The sequence below is a fragment of the Pseudonaja textilis genome, chromosome Z (assembly GCF_049901715.1).
Source record: "Pseudonaja textilis isolate UNSWEBS1 chromosome Z, rPseTex1.2, whole genome shotgun sequence".
Classification (NCBI taxonomy): Eukaryota; Metazoa; Chordata; class Lepidosauria; order Squamata; family Elapidae; genus Pseudonaja; species Pseudonaja textilis.
Window position 1 is genome coordinate 1427752 of NC_142008.1, and position 18914 is coordinate 1446665.

The window sequence follows — 18914 nt, forward strand, 5'->3', positions numbered from 1 at the left end:
TCCGTTGCTAAGTGAGACAGTTATTAGGGGAGTTTTGTCCCATTTTATGACCTTTCTTGGCACAATTGTTACGTGAAACCCTGCAGTTGTTGAATTAAGTTACCCGGTCGTTACATGAGTCTGACTTCCCCATTGACTTTGCTCTGCAGTTGGCCTCAAAAGGGGTTCAGGTGACCCATGGGACATTTCAAACCGTCATAAATATGAGACAGTTGCCAAGCATCCAATTTTGATCAGGTGACCCCGGGGATGCTACAATGGTCATAAGTGTGAAAAATGGTAGCAAGTCCCTTTTTTTTTACTACCATTGTAACTTTGAATGATCATTAAACAAACGGTTGTAAGTTGAGGGTTACCTGTATTTTATTTCATTTTATTAATTCACTCAAGTTCATTTATTTAGAGAATAATTAGAGCATTTCTTTCATATAAAATATGTATAGACTTATATAATTATAATTCTATAATTAAATTATAGAATGTAAATTCTCTAATTATAGTTCTGTAATTATAGAATATAAATTCTATAGTTTATAATTATACTTCTGTAATTATAGAATATAAATTCTATAAAACAGAGCTGGAAGGGGCCTTTGAGGTCTTCTAGTCCAACCCCCTTGCTCAGGCAGAGCCCCTATAGCATTTCAGACAATACGTTTGTGCCAATCTCTTCTTAAAAACCAAAACGAGCATAGTTATTATTATTTAGGGAATATTATTCAGCCCATTTAATTAGAGAATTTACACGGACGCCCGATCGCTTTTAGTGACTCGGGTAGGGGGCTTAACCAAATTCTGAATTCTGCTCTCAGTTGCGGCCAGAATCCCTGAATCCAAAATTGCTCCCGACTGGGCAGTCCAGCCTCCACAATTAAAGCCAGGGAGGAGGGGTCTCCCCCCCTTCAGCTATTTGGGTTATGGCTGAGACCCTGAAGTGCAGGACATAAACTTGTCCCGGTTCCTCCACGCAGGGGGGCTTTGAGAATTGACCCAGAGGCCTTTCTTTCCCCTCCTTTGATCTCTGCAATCTTCGGACCCTGCTACCCCCTCCCCAAATTCCAGGAGATGTATTTCCGGTCTCTTGCAGGAGACAAAGGGGGGGGGTAGGGAATAGGGGAGGGGGCTAGCCAGAGATATTCTTCCTTAAAGACGGAGGAGAGAAAATGTCATAAAAGCTCCCGCTTTAAAAATTAAAAGCAAAATGAGAAATTGATAAGTTTTATTATCAAATTGCCGATTGATTTATTTTTTGGGCTAGCAAGCTGTACCTTAGAAAACCTGGTGCCTTTATATAAAATTGCCATAGAAAAAGAGCTACGACATTCCTTTTGGATGCATCAATTATGACTTTACAAAATTTCATGCCTTTTCATAAAATCATTAGCTGGGGGAAAAAAGCTACCACATTCCTTCTGAATGCATAAAGTATATGAAATCATGTATGGTGAAAGCGTTTTAAATAAATCCTCCTTGCTAAATGCCTGAATTGCAATCGAATGACCACAGGAAAGACTGCAACACAGATTTAAATCAATTTACGGCAGACAGTAAATCATTTTTTTCCTAGCCTGTCCCAATTTGTGTAGTGGAATAATATGGGAAGAAGCCATGGCTAAGAAAAAATAAAAATTGGACACACTTTGTTGTAAAACTGTTTTTATTTTATTTTGTTAACATCAACCTTTGCTTGCTGAAGCTTTGATCTGAGACACTAAAGACGTATCGCCAGTGCTTGACTTATGTCCACAATGGAGCCAAGACCAGTCACAAATCACGTTTTTCTAAATGTTACTATCCCTGTGTCCACGTTTATGTAATGGAATAAAATGGGAGGAAAGGGAACCCAAAATTTCTTTTGCTAAGTGAGACGGTTGTTAAGTGAATTTTGCTCCGATTTACAACCTGCCCTGCCGCAGCTGCTAAGTGAATCCCTGCAGTTGCCGAGTGACATGGTCATTAAATGGAATCTGGCTTCCTCGTTGATTTTACTTGTCAAAAAGGTCGCAAAAGGGAAACATGTGACATTGTCATACATTGAGTCATTTGCCAAGCCTCTGGATTTTGATCACATGATCATGGGGAGGCTGCGATGGTCGTAAGTCTGAAAAATGGTCATAACTACTGGTCCCAAATGTGGTCTCATACCCCATTGCAATGGGGTATCCAGTTTTGTACTAGTTTTTTTTTCAACTTTGGGAACTTTATGTACACATAAATGGTTTATCATTCCTTTTGGGGATAATTTTTATTTCTGTTTTGAAATCGGGAATGTCATACTCAGATCTCCTGGTGGTCTCCCATCTCACCACAAAACAGGTCAGCTTCTGACTGGCGCTTCCACCTTCCAAGATCAGCTATCTCTCACAGCCTGTCCCCAGGCCTTGCCTCCTGTTATCTAATTGCCTTATGTTATCATTATCTTCTTCATCATCATTTTGCCTGCTGGAAAGTGCCCGAACCGATTCCGTATAAAAAAATATAATCATAAAATGCCACAAAATAAAAGTCTCATCAAATAAAGCACCACAAGGGAAGAAGAAACAGAAAACGGCATGCTTGAACTTGCAACTTTGCAAGAAAGGAAACGAAAAGGCAGAACGGCTATTCCCCAAATCGCAAAACAGCGGCATTGCTTTAAAAAAGCAGTCTCAAAATGTTAATTTGTGTGATTTTAATAACTTGAGTTGTTTGTCTTTTTATCATCTGTCAGGCGCCCCGGGTCACCTTCTGAGGGGAGACGGGTTGTAGAAACGTTGAGTAAAATAATATTAATTCCAGAAATAAAGGAATCGATCCCAAACAAGAATGCCTTGGGAGATTTAAAAAAAGAAAAAGAGGAATTTGCAATTTATTGTCGACAATTTACAAGGCTCTTTACAGCTAGCCTCTCTGGCCTGGAAGTTTGTACCTGCCCAATTTGACAATTGGCAGGGTTGTGTGTTTTTTCTCTGCAGGATGCAAAGAAGGACGACAATGGGCCACTTCAAAGGGGTCGCTGGGGGAGATCAGAGAAGGTGGGAGGAAGGTGCCATTGTTTCCTCCCCCCACCGAAAAGCCCCCTGAATTTTATGACGTCCTCTTTTGAAGTCCTGCGATGGCAGCGGGCGTCAAGAATCGATTCATCCCTCGGCTTCCTTCTTCCTTAATGTGGACTAACGGACTGGGTGGCTTTTGCAGTGAACAGGCACGGGGGAGATCCTGCTTATAGCAGAATGCAAGGGATCCTGCTTATAGCAGAATAACAGAGTTAGAAGGAACCCGGGCGGTCATCTAGTCCAACCTGTCGCTCAAGCAAGAGTCCTTATTCCACCTGGGACAAACGACTGTCCAGTCTCTTCTTTTAAAAGCCTCCAGTGTTGGGGCATCCACAACTTCTGGAGGCAAGTTGTTCCACTGGTTAATTGTTCTGGCTGTGAGGAAATTTCTCCTTAGTTCCAAAGTTGCTTCCCTCATGGATTCTTCCTAGGAACCGGGGTTAGCACGGAAGGACCAACGGCATATCGGGAATTGAATATAAAAATTGCAACACTAATTTTGATTCTGTGCCTCAGAAAAATACAAAATTGGGGTGTAGGACAAGCCAGAGCGTTTCTCAACGTCAGAAATGTTAAGATGCTCTAAGAGGGATGGATGGACTTCAACTCCCAGAATCCCCCAGCCTGCAGGCTTTAAGAGGAGTGGGCTTCTGGGAATCAAAACGGATCAATGTCCTTAGAGATTGCCTTCAGCTTTGGGGGCAAAATCTGAATATGGGGGTCACAGCGGCATCAACGGGGGGCGGGAAATCCTCGGAGGGGTATCAAATCTGTGAGAGGGTGGGCGCGGCCTCGTGGCTGAAGCTCCGCCCCTTCAGCTTCCCCCTTCCCACTAGGGAAGGCTGCCTTCATTTCCAATTTGCAGGGTGTGTCTCCATGTGACACCCGCAAGATGAATGCCTGTTAGATGTTTTTGAAAACTGCAAATTCTTTAAACCAGGTTTAGACCCCGTGGGATCAGGCCTGGGCCCATCTATCTAGTCTACATCTCAGGGATGGACTACTCTACCCCTAATCCTGTGCCTGATGAGGAAAGGGGTCCTTCCTCCTTCCTCGAAGGCTTTGTACGCATTTCTAAAAAACAACAGGAACGCCACTGATACATCGACTTACAATCATTCATTTAGTGACCGTTGGAAGTCACAACAGCAGTGAAAAAGGTGACGTATGACCATTTTCCACACTTAACTACTGCCGCAGACAATTGGCAACTGGTTCATACTTATGACGGTTGCAGTGTCCCATGGGGGGGAGGAGGTCAGGTGATCCCGTTTTGCGACCTTCTGACAAACAAAGTCAACTGGAAAGCCAGATTGACTTAACAACCATGTGACTAACTTAACAACGGAGGTGGCAAGAGAAGTTGTAAAATGGGGCAAAACTCACTTAATTTAGCAATGGGCGTATGTCAAGGACAACCTCTGCTGGTCAGGTGGATCTTTCTTTTCACAAACAGAATAGTTTCACCGACTTAAGTTGGTCATGCCTGTATAAGCCACCATTCGTGGCTTGATAGGAGTTGGACGGTTCAGCAACCAGGGCTTGACCCAGAGTGGACTTTACATACAGCTAAGTCACCAATTCAGACCTTGGGAAGTTGAAACCGGACATTCCCGCACCAGCGGAAAGTCCAAACGATTGTGGGAATGCATCACCTGAAGACCCTCGAAGGCTTCCACAGGCCAAGATCTGCGCATTTTCTTCATCCTGTCTTTCTACCAGCCTCGCACCGGCCTCCACGTCTCCACCACACAACCGCCGCTATGGACAAAGAAGACGGGGTGCATCGCGGCCGTGGCACACGCCTGTCGTTTGGGCAGAGCAAACAACCCCCCAGTTGCAAAGACAAAGAGAGAGAAAAATGAGACATTCAGAAACATGGCTAGTTCTGTTGGCAAGCACTCTTCCCCCGGAAGGGTCAAGAAAATTTTAAAAAAGCCCAGAGAATGCATTCACACAACCTGGGGTTGGGTGGGGGGGAGAACCTGCTTGCGATTAACCTGGTTTAGGGTGCTTTTGTGGCCGAATGTCATGGGACATTCCTGCCAGGTTGGTTAATTTAGGGTTCTGGGCATTGTGCAGAGGGGAAAAAAAATAGATGATTCAGAATCCAGGTTAAATAGATTGTGTGAATGCAACTTCGGGAGCAGTTAGACCAACAGGAAACCAGCAAGGACGGGGATGTCCGTTTCTAGGTCCAAGCCAGACTTACGTGATAAGGAATCAGAGCCAGGAGGCTGCCCAGAGGGTACTTGGCAAAATCCAGCTCCCCGGTCATGGGTTCGATTCTTCCGTGCTCCTGGGTCATCCCCACCAATCTGCAAAGGAAGGTCAGAAGCCTTGTCTCCTCATGGATAGGATTTTCGCTTTGCAAATGTCTCCTTTTGAAGACTGTGCCCTTTCACAGAGTTCTGGTGTTGGAAGGGACCTCAGAGGTCATCTAGTCCAACCCCCTGCCCAAGGTAGGAGACTGTGCAGGTAGTCTTCGACTTACAACCGTTCATTTAGTGACCATTTGAAGTTACAACCGCACGCTAACAACTGTTGCGGCATCCCCCCTGGACCCGTGATCAAAATTCAGGCGCTTGGCAGCTGACTCATATTTACGACGGTTGCAGTGTCCCGGAGTCACGTGATCACATTTGGTGACCAGCAAAGTCAATGGGGGAAGCCAGATTCGCTTAACAACTGTATTCCTAACCGAACTACTCCAGGGATTCCCTTAATAACTGTGGCATGTCATAAAATGGGGCAAAGCTCACTTAACGAATGTTTCGCTTAGCAATGGAAATGTTGGCCTCCATTGTGGTCGTAGGCTGAGGACTATCTGTATCATTCCGGATTGTCCTTGCTGGAAAATAATAGCGAAAGGGGGAGCCACTCGACAGGCTGCCGTCCTTTAGGGTAAGCCTTGAGGAAGCGGGAGTGGGTCGCGGGGAGAGCGACCTGTGGAAGTCCAGCTGGCTTTGGGGAAAGAAATGAAGGGGCCCCCTCTCTGCTCCAGGGAGCCCTTGGCCCTGAGTTAAAGGTTTATGTTTATGAAGGTCATTTATATATTGATTTTTTTCCCTAACGTATTATATTTTTCATTATGCATGCAATATGGCCGTGATGGCGAATCTATGGCACGCGTGCCACAGGTGGCATGCAGAACTATTTGTGCCGGCACGTGAGCTGCAAGCAGACTTGCCTCACTGCACATGCATGCACCTCACAGCTGATTTTGGCCCAGTTTGAAGCCTTTTTCAGCCTCCCAGAGGCTTCAGGTAGGCTTCTGCAAGCTTTTCAGGCCAAAAACTAGGCCTGTTTTGTCACTTCCTGTTTTTCCGGAAATACCAGAACTGATGGAATGGGCCTAGTTTTTGGCCTGCAAAGCCTGCACAAGCCTTCCCGAAGCCTTTGGGAGGCCGAAAAAGGCCTCAAACCGGCCAAAAATCATGTGTGAAGCTCAGTGCAGGTAAGGGGGCAGCAGGGGCTGGGTGGGTGGGGGTTGCGTGCACATGCATAGGAGGCGTGGGGGGGGCGTGCTTCTGGGTGCTGGCACGCAAGCGTGCAAGCGTGCGCACAGTTTTTGCACAGGAGCCCAGAAGGAAAGCCTATAAATACTTGTTGCAATAGACAGACGGACGGACGGATAGATTGTTAATATATAATAAATGAAAGATAGAAAATTAGATACATAATAGATAATAAATAGATTTAGATAGATAAATAAATAAATGAAGAGATAGATGTGATATAAATAATAGAGAAATGCTAATAAATGGTAAAAATGACAGAAAATATAGATAAATGATAGATAACAGATAAATGAAGAAAGTCACAATGACAAAAAGATCGATAAATGTCACAGCAGGTAACTGAATACAGGTATTCTTCGACTTACAGCCATTCACTTAGTGACTGTTCAAAGTTGTAATGGCACTGAAAAAAGGGACTTTTGACCAGTTTTCACACTCACGATCGTTGCAGCATATCCCCATGACTACCTGTTCAAATTTCAGCTGCTTGACAACTGGTTCATATTTACGACGGTCATTAAAACAGAACTAAACTCACAGAACCACTGTCTCGTTTAGCAACAGGAATTTTGAGCTCAATTGTGGTCATAAACCGAGGACTACCTGTAGACAGACAGACAGAGAGACGGATCTGGGACAGGGATGGATAAAGAGACTGAAGGAGAGATATCTTGATAAGATGAACGACTCAGGCGCAAAGCAGGGACAGACGGGAAGGAAGGACCAGGTGCCCGAGAATTATAGCTCCCTTACTTGAGGTCTGGGTGCCCGTCCACCAGGGCAAAGCCGGTGGGCAGCTGACCCAGGCTGTGGAGGCTCAGTCCGGTCCATCCGCAGTCCACCAACAACTGGTTGCGGTCTGGGTAGTGACCGATCACTCGCGTCCAGACGCGCACAGCCACGTCCTCAGGCTGACAGGAGCCAATCAATGTCTGCTGGACATCTGGAAGGGAAGGAAATCTCTTGGGCCACTCGTGGTCTTCCAACCATCATCCTACCTTGCAGGGTGGTTGTTGCGGAGGGGCAGGAAGGAAGCAAAGCCGCTGGCCAAAACAGCAGTGCACCATTTCTCACCCTGGTGATTCTTCAACCTTGTGAACTTAAATTCCCAGAGTTTCCTGACTGTCTGTCTACCTATCTACCATTTCTGTCTATATCATCTTTTATCTATCTATCTATCTATCTATCTATCTATCTATCTATCTATCTATCTATCTATCTATCTATCATCTATCTACCTACCTACCTACCTAAACCTGGTCTCTCTCTCTCTATCTACCTATCTACCTACCTAATCCTGATATCCCTCTATCATCTATCATATCTATCTATCTATCTATCTATCTATCTATCTATCATCTATCTACTTACCTACCTACCTAAACCTGATCTCTCTCTCTCTCTCATCTATCTACCTACCTACCTACCTAAACCTGATCTCTCTACCTACCTACCTACCTACCTACCTACCTAATCCTGATCTATCTATCTCATCTATCTATCTATCTATCTATCTATCTATCTATATCATCTACCTACCTACCTACCTACCTACCTAAACCTGGTCTCTCTCTATCTATCTATCTACCTACCTACCTACCTAATCCTGATATCCCTCTCTCTATCATCTATCATATCTATCTATCTATCTATCTATCTATCTATCTATCTATCTATCTATCTATCTATCTATCATCTATCTACCTACCTACCACCACCTAAACCTGATCTCTCTCTCTATCATCTATCTACCTACCTACCTACCTAAACCTGATCTCTCTATCTACCTACCTACCTACCTAATCCTGATATCTCTATCTATCTATCTATCTATCTATCTATCTATCTATCTATCTATCTATCTATCATCTATCTACCTACCTACCTACCTAAACCTGGTCTCTCTCTCTCTACCTATCTACCTACCTACCTACCTAATCCTGATATCCCTCTCTCTATCATCTATCATATCTATCTATCTATCTATCTATCTATCTATCTATCTATCTATCTACCTACCTCTAACCTACACCTGATCTCTCTCTCTCTCTCTATCATCTATCTACCTACCTACCTACCTAAACCTGATCTCTCTACCTACCTACCTACCCACCTACCTAATCTGATCTCTCTCTCTCTCTCTCTTTTCTCTCTCTATCTATCCATCTATCTACCTATTATCTATCCATCTATCCATCTATCTACCTATCTACCTACCTACCTAATCCTGATCTCTCTCTCTCATCTATCTATCTATCTATCTATCTATCTATCTATCTATCTATCTATCTATCTATCTATCTATCTATCTATCTATCTATCTATCATCTATCTAATCCTGATCTCTATCATCTATCATTTCTTTCTATCTATCCATCTATCTATCTACCTACCTACCTAATCCTGATCTCTCTCTCTCTCTCTCTCTCTCTCTCTCTCTCTCCGTGCATCTTCCACAGTGCATACATCTATAATTTCATATGTTTCATATTTTGCATCGTATGAAAGAGGGCCAGTAGAGACAGGTGGCCCTTCGCCTCCGAAGCCCCCAAACAGCCATTTTGGCTGCCGGAAGGGAGAGCTGGATGGTGGGGGGCGCGGGGGAGGCGAGGGGAGTTTCTAACAAAAACCGCCCGGATCTTCGCTGTCATCTGGCGCTGCCTTTCTCCCCTCCTGGTCCCGCTCTGGAACAAGGCTTGAGGCCCGGCGGCTGACACATGGGAAGCATTAGGCCCAACACCTGCATCCGCTTAGCCTGTCAGGCCAACTGAGGGAGACGGTTTGGGCTGGTGGTTAAGGCACCCGGCTAGAAAGTGGGTGGCTGGGAGTTCTAGTCCCGCCTTAGGCATCAAAGCTGGCTGGGTGACTTTGGCTCGGCGCCCCCGACTCCTCTCAGCCCAAGCCCGCCTTGCAGGGTTGTTGTTGTGGGGAAACGAGCAGGAGGAGGAGGAGGAAGGAGTGTTGGAGATATTTGCCACCTTGATTTTTTAAAAACAATAAAGAAGGGATATAATAAAATAAAAGAATAAAAATGAAATAATGAAATAATAGAATAATATAAAACAAAGAATAATAAATAATAAATAAATAAAATAAAACAATATAAGTAAAATAAAATATAAAATAAAACAATATAAAATATAAAATGAAAATATGAAGTAAAAATATAAAATGAAAACATGAAGTAAAAATATAAAATGAAAATATGAAGTAAAAAAATAAATTGAAATAAAAAATAAAACAAAATATAAAGTAATAATATATAAATAAAATAAAATATAAACAAATGACATGAAATATAAAGTAAAATAAAACAAAATAAAATATAAAAAAAATATGATACAACATATAAAATAAAATGAAATGATAAAATAATGCCCAGCCTGCACAAGGGGGTAAGAGAGGACACCTAGTTGGTCCCAGAGCAGAAGGGAGGACCTGTCCTCTCAAGGGGTGTCACTGAGCATTGTGGGACCCCTTGAGGTCCACAAGACGAACAGGCCCGTTTCAGGGAGAGGGCTGGTACAAGGGGGATTGGGAAGCGGGGTTGTCAAGGCGGGCGAACCTCTGTTGCTGCCACTTACCGTAAAAAATGTAATTTCCCGGGTGGACTTCGCTGAGCTCGCCCATGGCGGGCACCGGGTGGCTGCAGGACGGGGTGGAGCCGATACTGGACTTCGGACAGGGCACCCCAGCTTCCCGGAGCCTGAGAGAGGGAATCACAAGGGACTCTCCTGTCATACACGTGGTCCCCAACTTACGACCATGCGTTTAGCCACTGTCCAAAGCTGCAGGCTGCCCTTGGAGGGAGGCGCCTGGCTGGGAGACATTTGAGCCAGATTCTTGGATGTGGAGAAAAAGGTTTTGTTTTGACTGTGAGAATGTGGGAGTGCGGGAGAGAAGGGATGCTGGTAATGTCATCTCTCTTTCTCTTTCTCCTTCCTTCCTTTTTCTTTCTGCTGGCTTCCTTTCCACTCCTGCCCGTCTTTCCTTCCTCCTGCTTCTATCTCCTTTCTTTTTCCTCCTCTTTCTTTTTTCCTCCTCTCCCCTTCTATCTTTCCATTTCTAATTGCTTCCTTTTCCTTCCTTCCTTCCGCTTCTTTCCTTTTATCTTTCCCTTCTCAATCTTCCTATCTGCTTCCTTTTCTTCCTTCCTTTTTCCTTCCCTCCCTTCCTCTTTTCTTTCTTTTCTCCTTCCTTCTCTTTCTCCTTCTCATCCTACCTCCTTCCTCCATTCCTTCCTCCCCTCTCTCCTTCCCCTTTTTCCTTCCTCCTCTTTCCCCCTTCTGTCATGCCTCCTTCCTTCTGTCTTTCTCTCCTTTCCGCTTATTCTTTCTTCTCCCTCCCTCCCTTTCTCCCTTCCCGGATCATAGGGCTGGACTGGAGGACCTCAAGGCATCCAAACAGGCCACCTTATTCTCTGCTTGTCCTGAAGGGAGGGGGGAAAACGGAGAAAGCCCCTTCCTCACCCTTGTTTTGAAGGGGCTGCTCTCGGATTCATCGACAGGATCTACAAAATCCTTTGGCAAAAATTTCCTCCCCCAACCCAGCACTAAAATCCCGCCCGCCTTTTCTCTATGGGGTGCAAATCCCCCTCCCCAAGTTTTGTCTGAGCGGGGGGGGGGGGAGGGCCCCCCCTGGAAAGGCGGGGGAGGGGAGGGCAAGCGCCACTAAAGGCCACCTGGACACGGCTGGACCTTTGAAGAGGCAACTTCAAAGGGGCCTCAGCTCACCTGAATTTCTGGGAAGGGCTTGAGGGGGAGGGATTGAGGGGGAGGGATTGGGGAGGGGGAGGGATTGAGGGGAGGGAAGGAGGGGCAGATGAAAGATTCTGCAAATAAACATCTTGCACCCTCCTCTCCAGTTCAGTTCAAACATTTAACATTTACACCCTGTAATAAACAAGGATTAGCTTTTACAGCCTTTTAACCGGAATTGGGCATCAGGGAGAGACTTCCACAAAGGATGTTTAGCTGGATAGGCCTGGTTTGGGGGGGTGGGGTGGGGTTATTATGGGGGGAGGGGCGTTCAAGAGACATGCCACGCAAGAAGTCCTTGACTTACAACAGTTGGTTTAGTGACCCGTTCAAAGTTGGCCACGGCAGCGAACATTTGATTTAGGACCATTTTTCCAGAGTTACGAACTTTGCAGGGTCCCCACAGTCACGTGGTCAAAGTTCAGAGGTCGCTGTCCCACACGCCCCCCTTTTGCGACCGCCTGGCGAGCGAAGTCAAGCAAAAACCCAGATTCACTTAACAACCGTGCTAATAGCTTAACAACGGTGGCAAGAAAGATCGTTCAGCGGGGCAAACTCATTTAACCAACGTCTCGCTTAGCAACGGAACTTTTGGGCTCCACTGTGGTTACAAGTTGAGGACTAGCTGCATGGCATGGGGAGAAAAAAAGGGTCAAAAATGTTGCAGCCCAAAGACGCACAACACGGATGAGATGAAAACTGAGTTATAATCCTGCAGCGAGTTCCAGTTCTGCCTTAAGCGGGAAATCCGGCTGGGTGACTTTGGGCCAATCACCAGGCGACAGTGAGTTCTAGTCTTGTTTTGGGCACAAAAGCCAGCTGGGTGACTTTTGGACAGTCTCAGTCTCTCTCTCTCTCTCTCTCTCTCTCTCCTTCCCTCCTTCTCTCCCACTTGTTGTTGTGAGGAAAACAGAAAATAGTAGGTTTGTCATCTTGAGTTATTTATACAATAATAATAATAATAACAAGCCAGGGACTCAGAGAAACGAGTAAAGGAATAAACACGTACCGCTCCATGAACTTCAGGGTAAACTCCGTGGTTTTTTGGGCGACCGACTGGATTTCTGACACCCCCTGGCACCCGTACGAGTTGCCACAATGGGCATAGATGCCCGCCAGCTCCGTCGCGCCCTCGGAGATGGCCTTGGCCAGCTGCAAGGCTGACGGGTCCGAGGGTTTCACGCCGGCTGCAAGAAAGCGGAGAAAAAAGGGATTGATTCCCGACCGCGCAGGAAGTCCTCGACTTACGATCACCATTGAGCCCAAAATTTCCGCTGCAAAGCGAGACAGTTGTGAAGTGAGTTTTTCCCCATTTCACGACCTTTCTGGCCGCCATCGTTAAGCAAATCCCTGCAGTTGTAAAGTTAGTCACCCGGTTGTTAAAGTGAATCTTGACTCGACTTCACTTGGCTGAAGGTCACAAGTGGGGGGAATGACACTGCAACCACCGTTATAAATGTGAATCCGTGACCACAGGGATGCTGCAATGGTCGTAAGTGTGAGAAACGGTCATAAGCTGCTTTTTTCCGCTCGGTCCTTAAATGAACTGTTATAAGTCTGAGGTTTGCCCTGCAAGGTTTTCTTCTGCCACCTGGCACCCTCAGGAAAAACACCCCAGGCAGCCCGTCATCCTGGAGGGAAGAGATTGTGGGAATTAAAGCCCAACCTCCTCACGTGCCTGAAGCCTTCGAGAAACCTAAAGATTTGAGTTCGGACAGGCAAAACCTCCACTCTCAGGAGCAGTCTATCTTAGAATTGTTAAGATGGGAACGCAAGAGAAAATACAGCACCCTATCCTGCAAGGAATCTGGCAAATTCGAACTCGTTACTCTGTTGATCAACCGGGGGAGGGGGATGAGCTTGGGAGGGAAGAGGGGGAGGGAGAGGCATAAGCTTCCTCAATATGGACTTGTTCCTTATTTATGTATTATTTTTTTCTTTGTTTATCCGATATGTGCCGATTCAGGATTTCCTGGCAGGTTTAAAATGGGTGACTTCAATTCCCAGAATTCCTTTGGAAGTTGGGCCCGGCCTAGACTTTTTGTCCGCAGGTGGTTCATTTAGCGACCATTTGAAGTTGCAACGGCACTGAAAAAAGTGACTTGTGACTGTTTTTCACACTTGCGACTGTGGCAGCCTCCCCATGGTCACGTGATCAAACTTCAGACGCCTGGCAAACTGACTCGTATTTACGACAGTCGGAGTGTGCCAGGAATCCTGTGATTACCATTTGTGACAAGGAAAGTTGAGGCGGGAGCCAGATTTGCTTAACGACCGCATGATTCATTTAACAGCCACAGTGGTTCGCTTAACAGTGTGACCGAAAGGTTTATAAAAGGGGTCAAAACTCACTTAACAACTGCCTTGATTAACAATGGAAATTTTGGACTCCATTTTGGTCATAAGTTGAGGACTGTCTGTATTGCTTTCAATTTTTAGCTGTTCTGTGTCCTTTATTTTCTGCCACAAATTTTTTTCTAGACCCCCAGTTTAAGATTTGGGGGTCACGACTAGCAGAAAGGAGGAAGAGGAAGCTAAGGGGACACAGCTGGTCCTCGACTTACAACTATTCCCTTCATGACCGTTTGAAGTGAAGACCTCACTGAAAAAGGGGATTGATGATTAGTCCTCATACTTATGACCCTTGCAGGGTCCCTGTTGCCATGGGATCAACGTTGGCAACTGGCATGAACTTACGTCGGTTGCAGGGTCCGTGATGTGGGTCACGTGATCGCCTTTTGTGACTTCCCCAGGTGAGCAAAGACAGCAGGAGAAGCCGGATTCGCTTAAAAACCACGTGACTCGCTTAATGGCCATAGTGATTCATTTAATGAATGTGGCGAAAGGAGGTTGTAAAATTGGGCGCAGCTCAATTAGCAAACTGTCTCACTTGGCGACGAAAGTGCTCCCTATCGTGGGCGTAAGTCGAGGACTACCCGCCGGACCCGCGGGAGGGAGGGAGGAAGGGCAGGTACCTCGTCCGTTGTCGCAGTCGATCTTCAGCCAAACTTTCCAGGGCCGACCGGTCTGCAGGGGCCTCCCCTTCAGCTGCCCCAGGGCCTGCGGACTGTCCACCATCACCTGGAAGGCCTCCAGCTTCTCGGCCAGGGAGGCGCAATCCGCCACCTTGTCGAAGGGCAGCGGGTAGGCGTACAGGATGTCATCGAAGCCGCCATCGGCAAAGTGGCGGGCCTCCGCCAGCGTGAGACTGACTTCCTCAGGAGCCCAGTCATGAGGCGCCCCACCTTCTCCCGGGGAGGCAAAGGAAGGAGGAGGCTGGGGCGCGGGGGGAGGCTGCGTTGGGTTCCTTGCAGGCGTCTCATGACCCAACTAGGGAACATCATCAGGGAAGGAAGAGGGGAAGGAGGGAGGGGAGGAAAGGAAAGGAGGAAGAGGGAAGAGGAGGGAAGGAAGGAAAGGAAGGAAAGGAAAGGAAGAAAGGAAAATTGTGGGGTTCTGGGTGCTCTCTGAGCTGGGGGCCTTCGTTGCAGATGTCTCATGACCCAACTAGGGAACATCATCAGTGAAGGAAGAGGGGAAAGAGGGGAGGAAAGGAAAGGAAAGGAGGACGAGGGAAGGGGAGGGGAGGGAAGGGAAGGAAGGAAAGGAAAGGAAGGAAGGAAAATTGTGGTGTTCTGGGTGCTCTCTGAGCTGGGGGCCTTCGTTGCAGACGTCTCATGACCCAACTAGGGAACATCATCAGGGAAGGAAGAGGGGAAGGAGGGGAGGAAAGGAGAGGAAAGGAGGAAGAGGGAAGGGAGGGAAGGAAGGAAAGGAAGGAAGGAAAGGAAGAAAGGAAAATTGTGGGGTTCTGGGTGCCTTCGTTGCAGACGTCTCACGACCCAACTAGGGCCTGTCATCAGTGCTAGGAAGGAGGGTGTTTGGGGTGGGATCCTTGGTGCTGTCAGGCCGGCCTCGGTTCAAACCCTAAGGAAGCACGCACACACACACACAAACACACACACACACCCCGCGGACTCTGCTGAGACAGAGGCAAAGTACTTTTACCGAGTTTGAAATGAGGGCAGAGAAAGGAAAGGAGGACCTGAGCCAAGAGGCGCAAAAAGCTAGATAAAAGTCTCCCCCGCCCCCGATCCCCGGCCCCTCCCCACACCAGCGACCCAGGCTGAATATCTAATCTATGACCCAGATGGTGTCCTGGTGGGGGTGGGCGCCCATCTTCTTCAGTTGTTTTCGGCCACCTGGAGTTGCGAGACGGGTTGGCCTTGGACGGCGCGTAAACAACTCCCTTCAGCCACCCCGGCGGTTCTCGAGAGCAAAACTCCCTTTTAGTTCCCATGGGCCTTTCTCACTCTTCCCGAACCCCAGGGCCATCTCGACCCCCCCTCGCCCCCCCCACCCCCAGTCCCTGTTACTATGGCAGCCGATAACAAGCAAGCATCAAAGGGATAAAAACGCAGACTGGAGATCCGACCGACAGGGCCTCTCTGAGCTGCGCGTCTTTCTTGCAGGCGTCTCGTGACCCAACTAGGGAACATCCATCAGTGCTAGGAGGGAGGGATGCTGGCAAAGAGGGAGGAGGAGGAGGAGGAGGAGGAGGAAGAGGAGGAGGAGGAGGAGGAGGAGGAAGAAGAGGAGGAGGAGGAGAATGGGACAAGGAGCAGGATTGTGTGGTCCTTGGTGCTGAGTTTGATGGTTTTCTTGCAGGCCTCTCATGACCCAACTAGGGAACATCCATCAGTGCTAGGAGGGAGGGATGCTGGCAAAGAGGGAGGAGGAGGAGGAGGGAGGAGGAGGAGGAAGGAGGAGGAGGAGGAGGAGGAGGAGGACTGAGGGGTCCCTGATGCTCTCTGAGCTGGGTGGTTTCCTTGCAGACATCTCATGACCCAACTAGGGAACATCATCAGTGCTAGGAGGGAGGGAGGATTGCAGGGAGGACGGGGAGGAGGAAGAGGAGGAGGAGGAGGAGGAGGAGGAGGAGGAGGAGGAGGAGGAGGAGGAGGAGGACTGAGGGGTCCCTGATGCTCTCTAAGCTGGGTGGTTTCCTTGCAGACATCTCATGACCCAACTAGGGAACATCATCAGTGCTAGGAGGGAGGGAGGATTGCAGGGAGGACGGGGAGGAGGAAGACGAGGGAGGAGGAGGTGGAGGAAGAGGAAGAGGAGGAGGAGGAGGAGGAGGAGGAGGAGGAGGAGGAGGAGGAGGACTGAGGGGTCCCTGATGCTCTCTGAGCTGGGTGGTTTCCTTGCAGACATCTCATGACCCAACTAGGGAACATCCATCAGTGCTAGGAGGGAGGGATGCTGGCAAAGAGGGAGGAGGAGGAGGAGGAGGAGGAGGAAGAGGAGGGAGGAGGAGGAGGAGGAGGAAGAAGAGGAGGAGGAGGAGAATGGGACAAGGAGCAGGATTGTGTGGTCCTTGGTGCTGAGTTTGATGGTTTTCTTGCAGGCCTCTCATGACCCAACTAGGGGAACATCCATCAGTGCTAGGAGGGAGGGATGCTGGCAAAGAGGGAGGAGGAGGAGGAGGAGGAGGAGGAAGAGGAGGAGGAGGAGGAGGAGGGGACTGAGGGGTCCCTGATGCTCTCTGAGCTGGGTGGTTTCCTTGCAGACATCTCATGACCCAACTAGGGAACATCATCAGTGCTAGGAGGGAGGGAGGATTGCAGGAGGACGGGAGGGGAGGAGGAGGAGGAGGAGGAGGAGGAGGAGGAGGAGGAGGAGGAGGAGGAGGAGGAGGAGGAGGAGGAGGAGGACTGAGGGGTCCCTGATGCTCTCTGAGCTGGGTGGTTTCCTTGCAGACATCTCATGACCCAACTAGGGAACATCATCAGTGCTAGGAGGGGAGGGAGGATTGCAGGGAGGACGGGAGGAGGGAGGAGGGAGGAGGAGGAGGGAGGAGGAGGAGGAGGAGGAGGAGGAGGAGGAGGGAGGAGGAGGAGGAGGAGGAGGAGGAGGAGGACTGAGGGGTCCCTGGTGCTCTCTGAGCTGGGTGGTTTCCTTGCAGACATCTCATGACCCAACTAGGGAACATCATCAGTGCATAGGAGGGAGGGAGGATTGCAGGAGGACGGGGAGGAGGAAGACGAGGAGGAGGAGGTGGAGGAAGAGGAAGAGGAGGAGGAGGAGGAGGAGGAGGAGGAGGAGGAGGAGGAGGAGGACTGAGGGGTCCCTGATGCTCTCTGAGCTGGGTGGTTTCCTTGCAGACATCTCATGACCCAACTAGGGAACATCATCAGTGCTAGGAGGGAGGGAGGATTGGGTGGTTTCTTGCAAAGGAGGAGGGAGGAGGAGGAGGGAGGAGGAGGAGGAGGAGGAGGAGGAGGAGGAGGAGGAGGAGAGAGGAGGAGGAGGAGAATGGGACAAGGAGCAGGATTGTGTGGTCCCTTGGTGCTGAGTTTGATGGTTTTCTTGCAGGCCTCTCATGACCCAACTAGGGAACATCCATCAGTGCTGGAGGGAGGGATGCTGGCAAAGAGGGAGGAGGAGGAGGGAGGAGGAGGGAGGAAGAAGGAGGAGGAGGAGGAGGACTGAGGGGTCCCTGATGCTCTCTGAGCTGGTGTGGTTTCCTTGCAGACATCTCATGACCCAACTGAGGGAACATCATCAGTGCTAGGAGGAGAGGGAGGATTGCAGGGAGGACGGGGAGGAGGAGGAGGAGGAGGAGGAGGAGGAGGAGGAGGAGGAGGAGGAGGAGGAGGAGGAGGACTGAGGGGTCCCTGATGCTCTCTGAGCTGGGTGGTTTCCTTTGCAGACATCTCATGACCCAACTAGGGAACATCATCAGTGCTAGGAGGGAGAGGAGGATTGCAGGGGGACGGGAGGAGGAGGGAGGAGGAGGAGGAGGAGGAGGAGGAGGAGGAGGAGGAGGAGGAGGAGGAGGACTGAGGGGTCCCTTGGTGCTCTCTGAGCTGGGTGGTTTCCTTTGCAGACATCTCATGACCCAACTAGGGAACATCATCAGTGCTAGGAGGGAGGAGGAGGATTGCAGGGAGGAGGAGGGGGAGGAGGAGGAGGAGGAGGGAGGAGGAGGAGGAGGAGGAGGAGGAGGAGGACTGAGGGTCCCTGATGCTCTCTGAGCTGGGTGGTTTCCTTGCAGACATCTCATGACCCAACTAGGGAACATCATCAGTGCTAGGAGGGAGGGGAGGATTGCAGGGAGGAAGGGAGGATGGGAGGAGGAGGAGGAGGAGGAGGAGGAGGGAGGGAGGAGGAAGAGGAGGAGGAGGAGGAGGAGGAGGAGGAGGAGGAGGACTGAGGGGTCCCTGATGCTCTCTAAGCTGGGTGGTTTCCTTGCAGACATCTCATGACCCAACTAGGGAACATCATCAGTGCTAGGAGGGAGGGAGGATTGCAGGGAGGACGGGGAGGAGGAAGACGAGGAGGAGGAGGTGGAGGAGGAGGAGGAGGAGGAGGAGGAGGAGGAGGAGGAGGAGGAGGAGGACTGAGGGGTCCCTGATGCTCTCTGAGCTGGGTGGTTTCCTTGCAGACATCTCATGACCCAACTAGGGAACATCATCAGTGCTAGGAGGAGGGAGATTGGGTGGTTTCCTTGCAGGGAGGAAGAGGGAGGAGGGAGGAGGAGGAGGAGGAGGAGAGGAGGAGGAGAGGAAGAGGAGGGAGGAGGAGGAGGAGGAAGA

General features: G+C 48.9%; 1 protein-coding gene across 1 annotated transcript in view; it reads right to left on the reverse strand.

Moving 5' to 3' along the window:
* Positions 1 to 1639: 1639 nt before the first annotated feature.
* The window catches only part of LOC113451674 (D-serine dehydratase-like), a 24610-nt gene continuing 7335 nt past the window's right edge, over positions 1640 to 18914 (reverse strand). Inside the window, exons 3-8 of the mRNA XM_087917730.1 lie at positions 14289 to 14558; positions 12323 to 12500; positions 10141 to 10262; positions 7310 to 7499; positions 5248 to 5353; positions 1640 to 4840 (exon numbers count right to left, since the gene is read on the reverse strand). Coding sequence (XP_087773856.1) covers positions 4751 to 4840; positions 5248 to 5353; positions 7310 to 7499; positions 10141 to 10262; positions 12323 to 12500; positions 14289 to 14558 — 956 coding nt within the window. The 3' untranslated portion in view covers positions 1640 to 4750. The remainder of the gene's footprint in view (positions 4841 to 5247; positions 5354 to 7309; positions 7500 to 10140; positions 10263 to 12322; positions 12501 to 14288; positions 14559 to 18914) is intronic.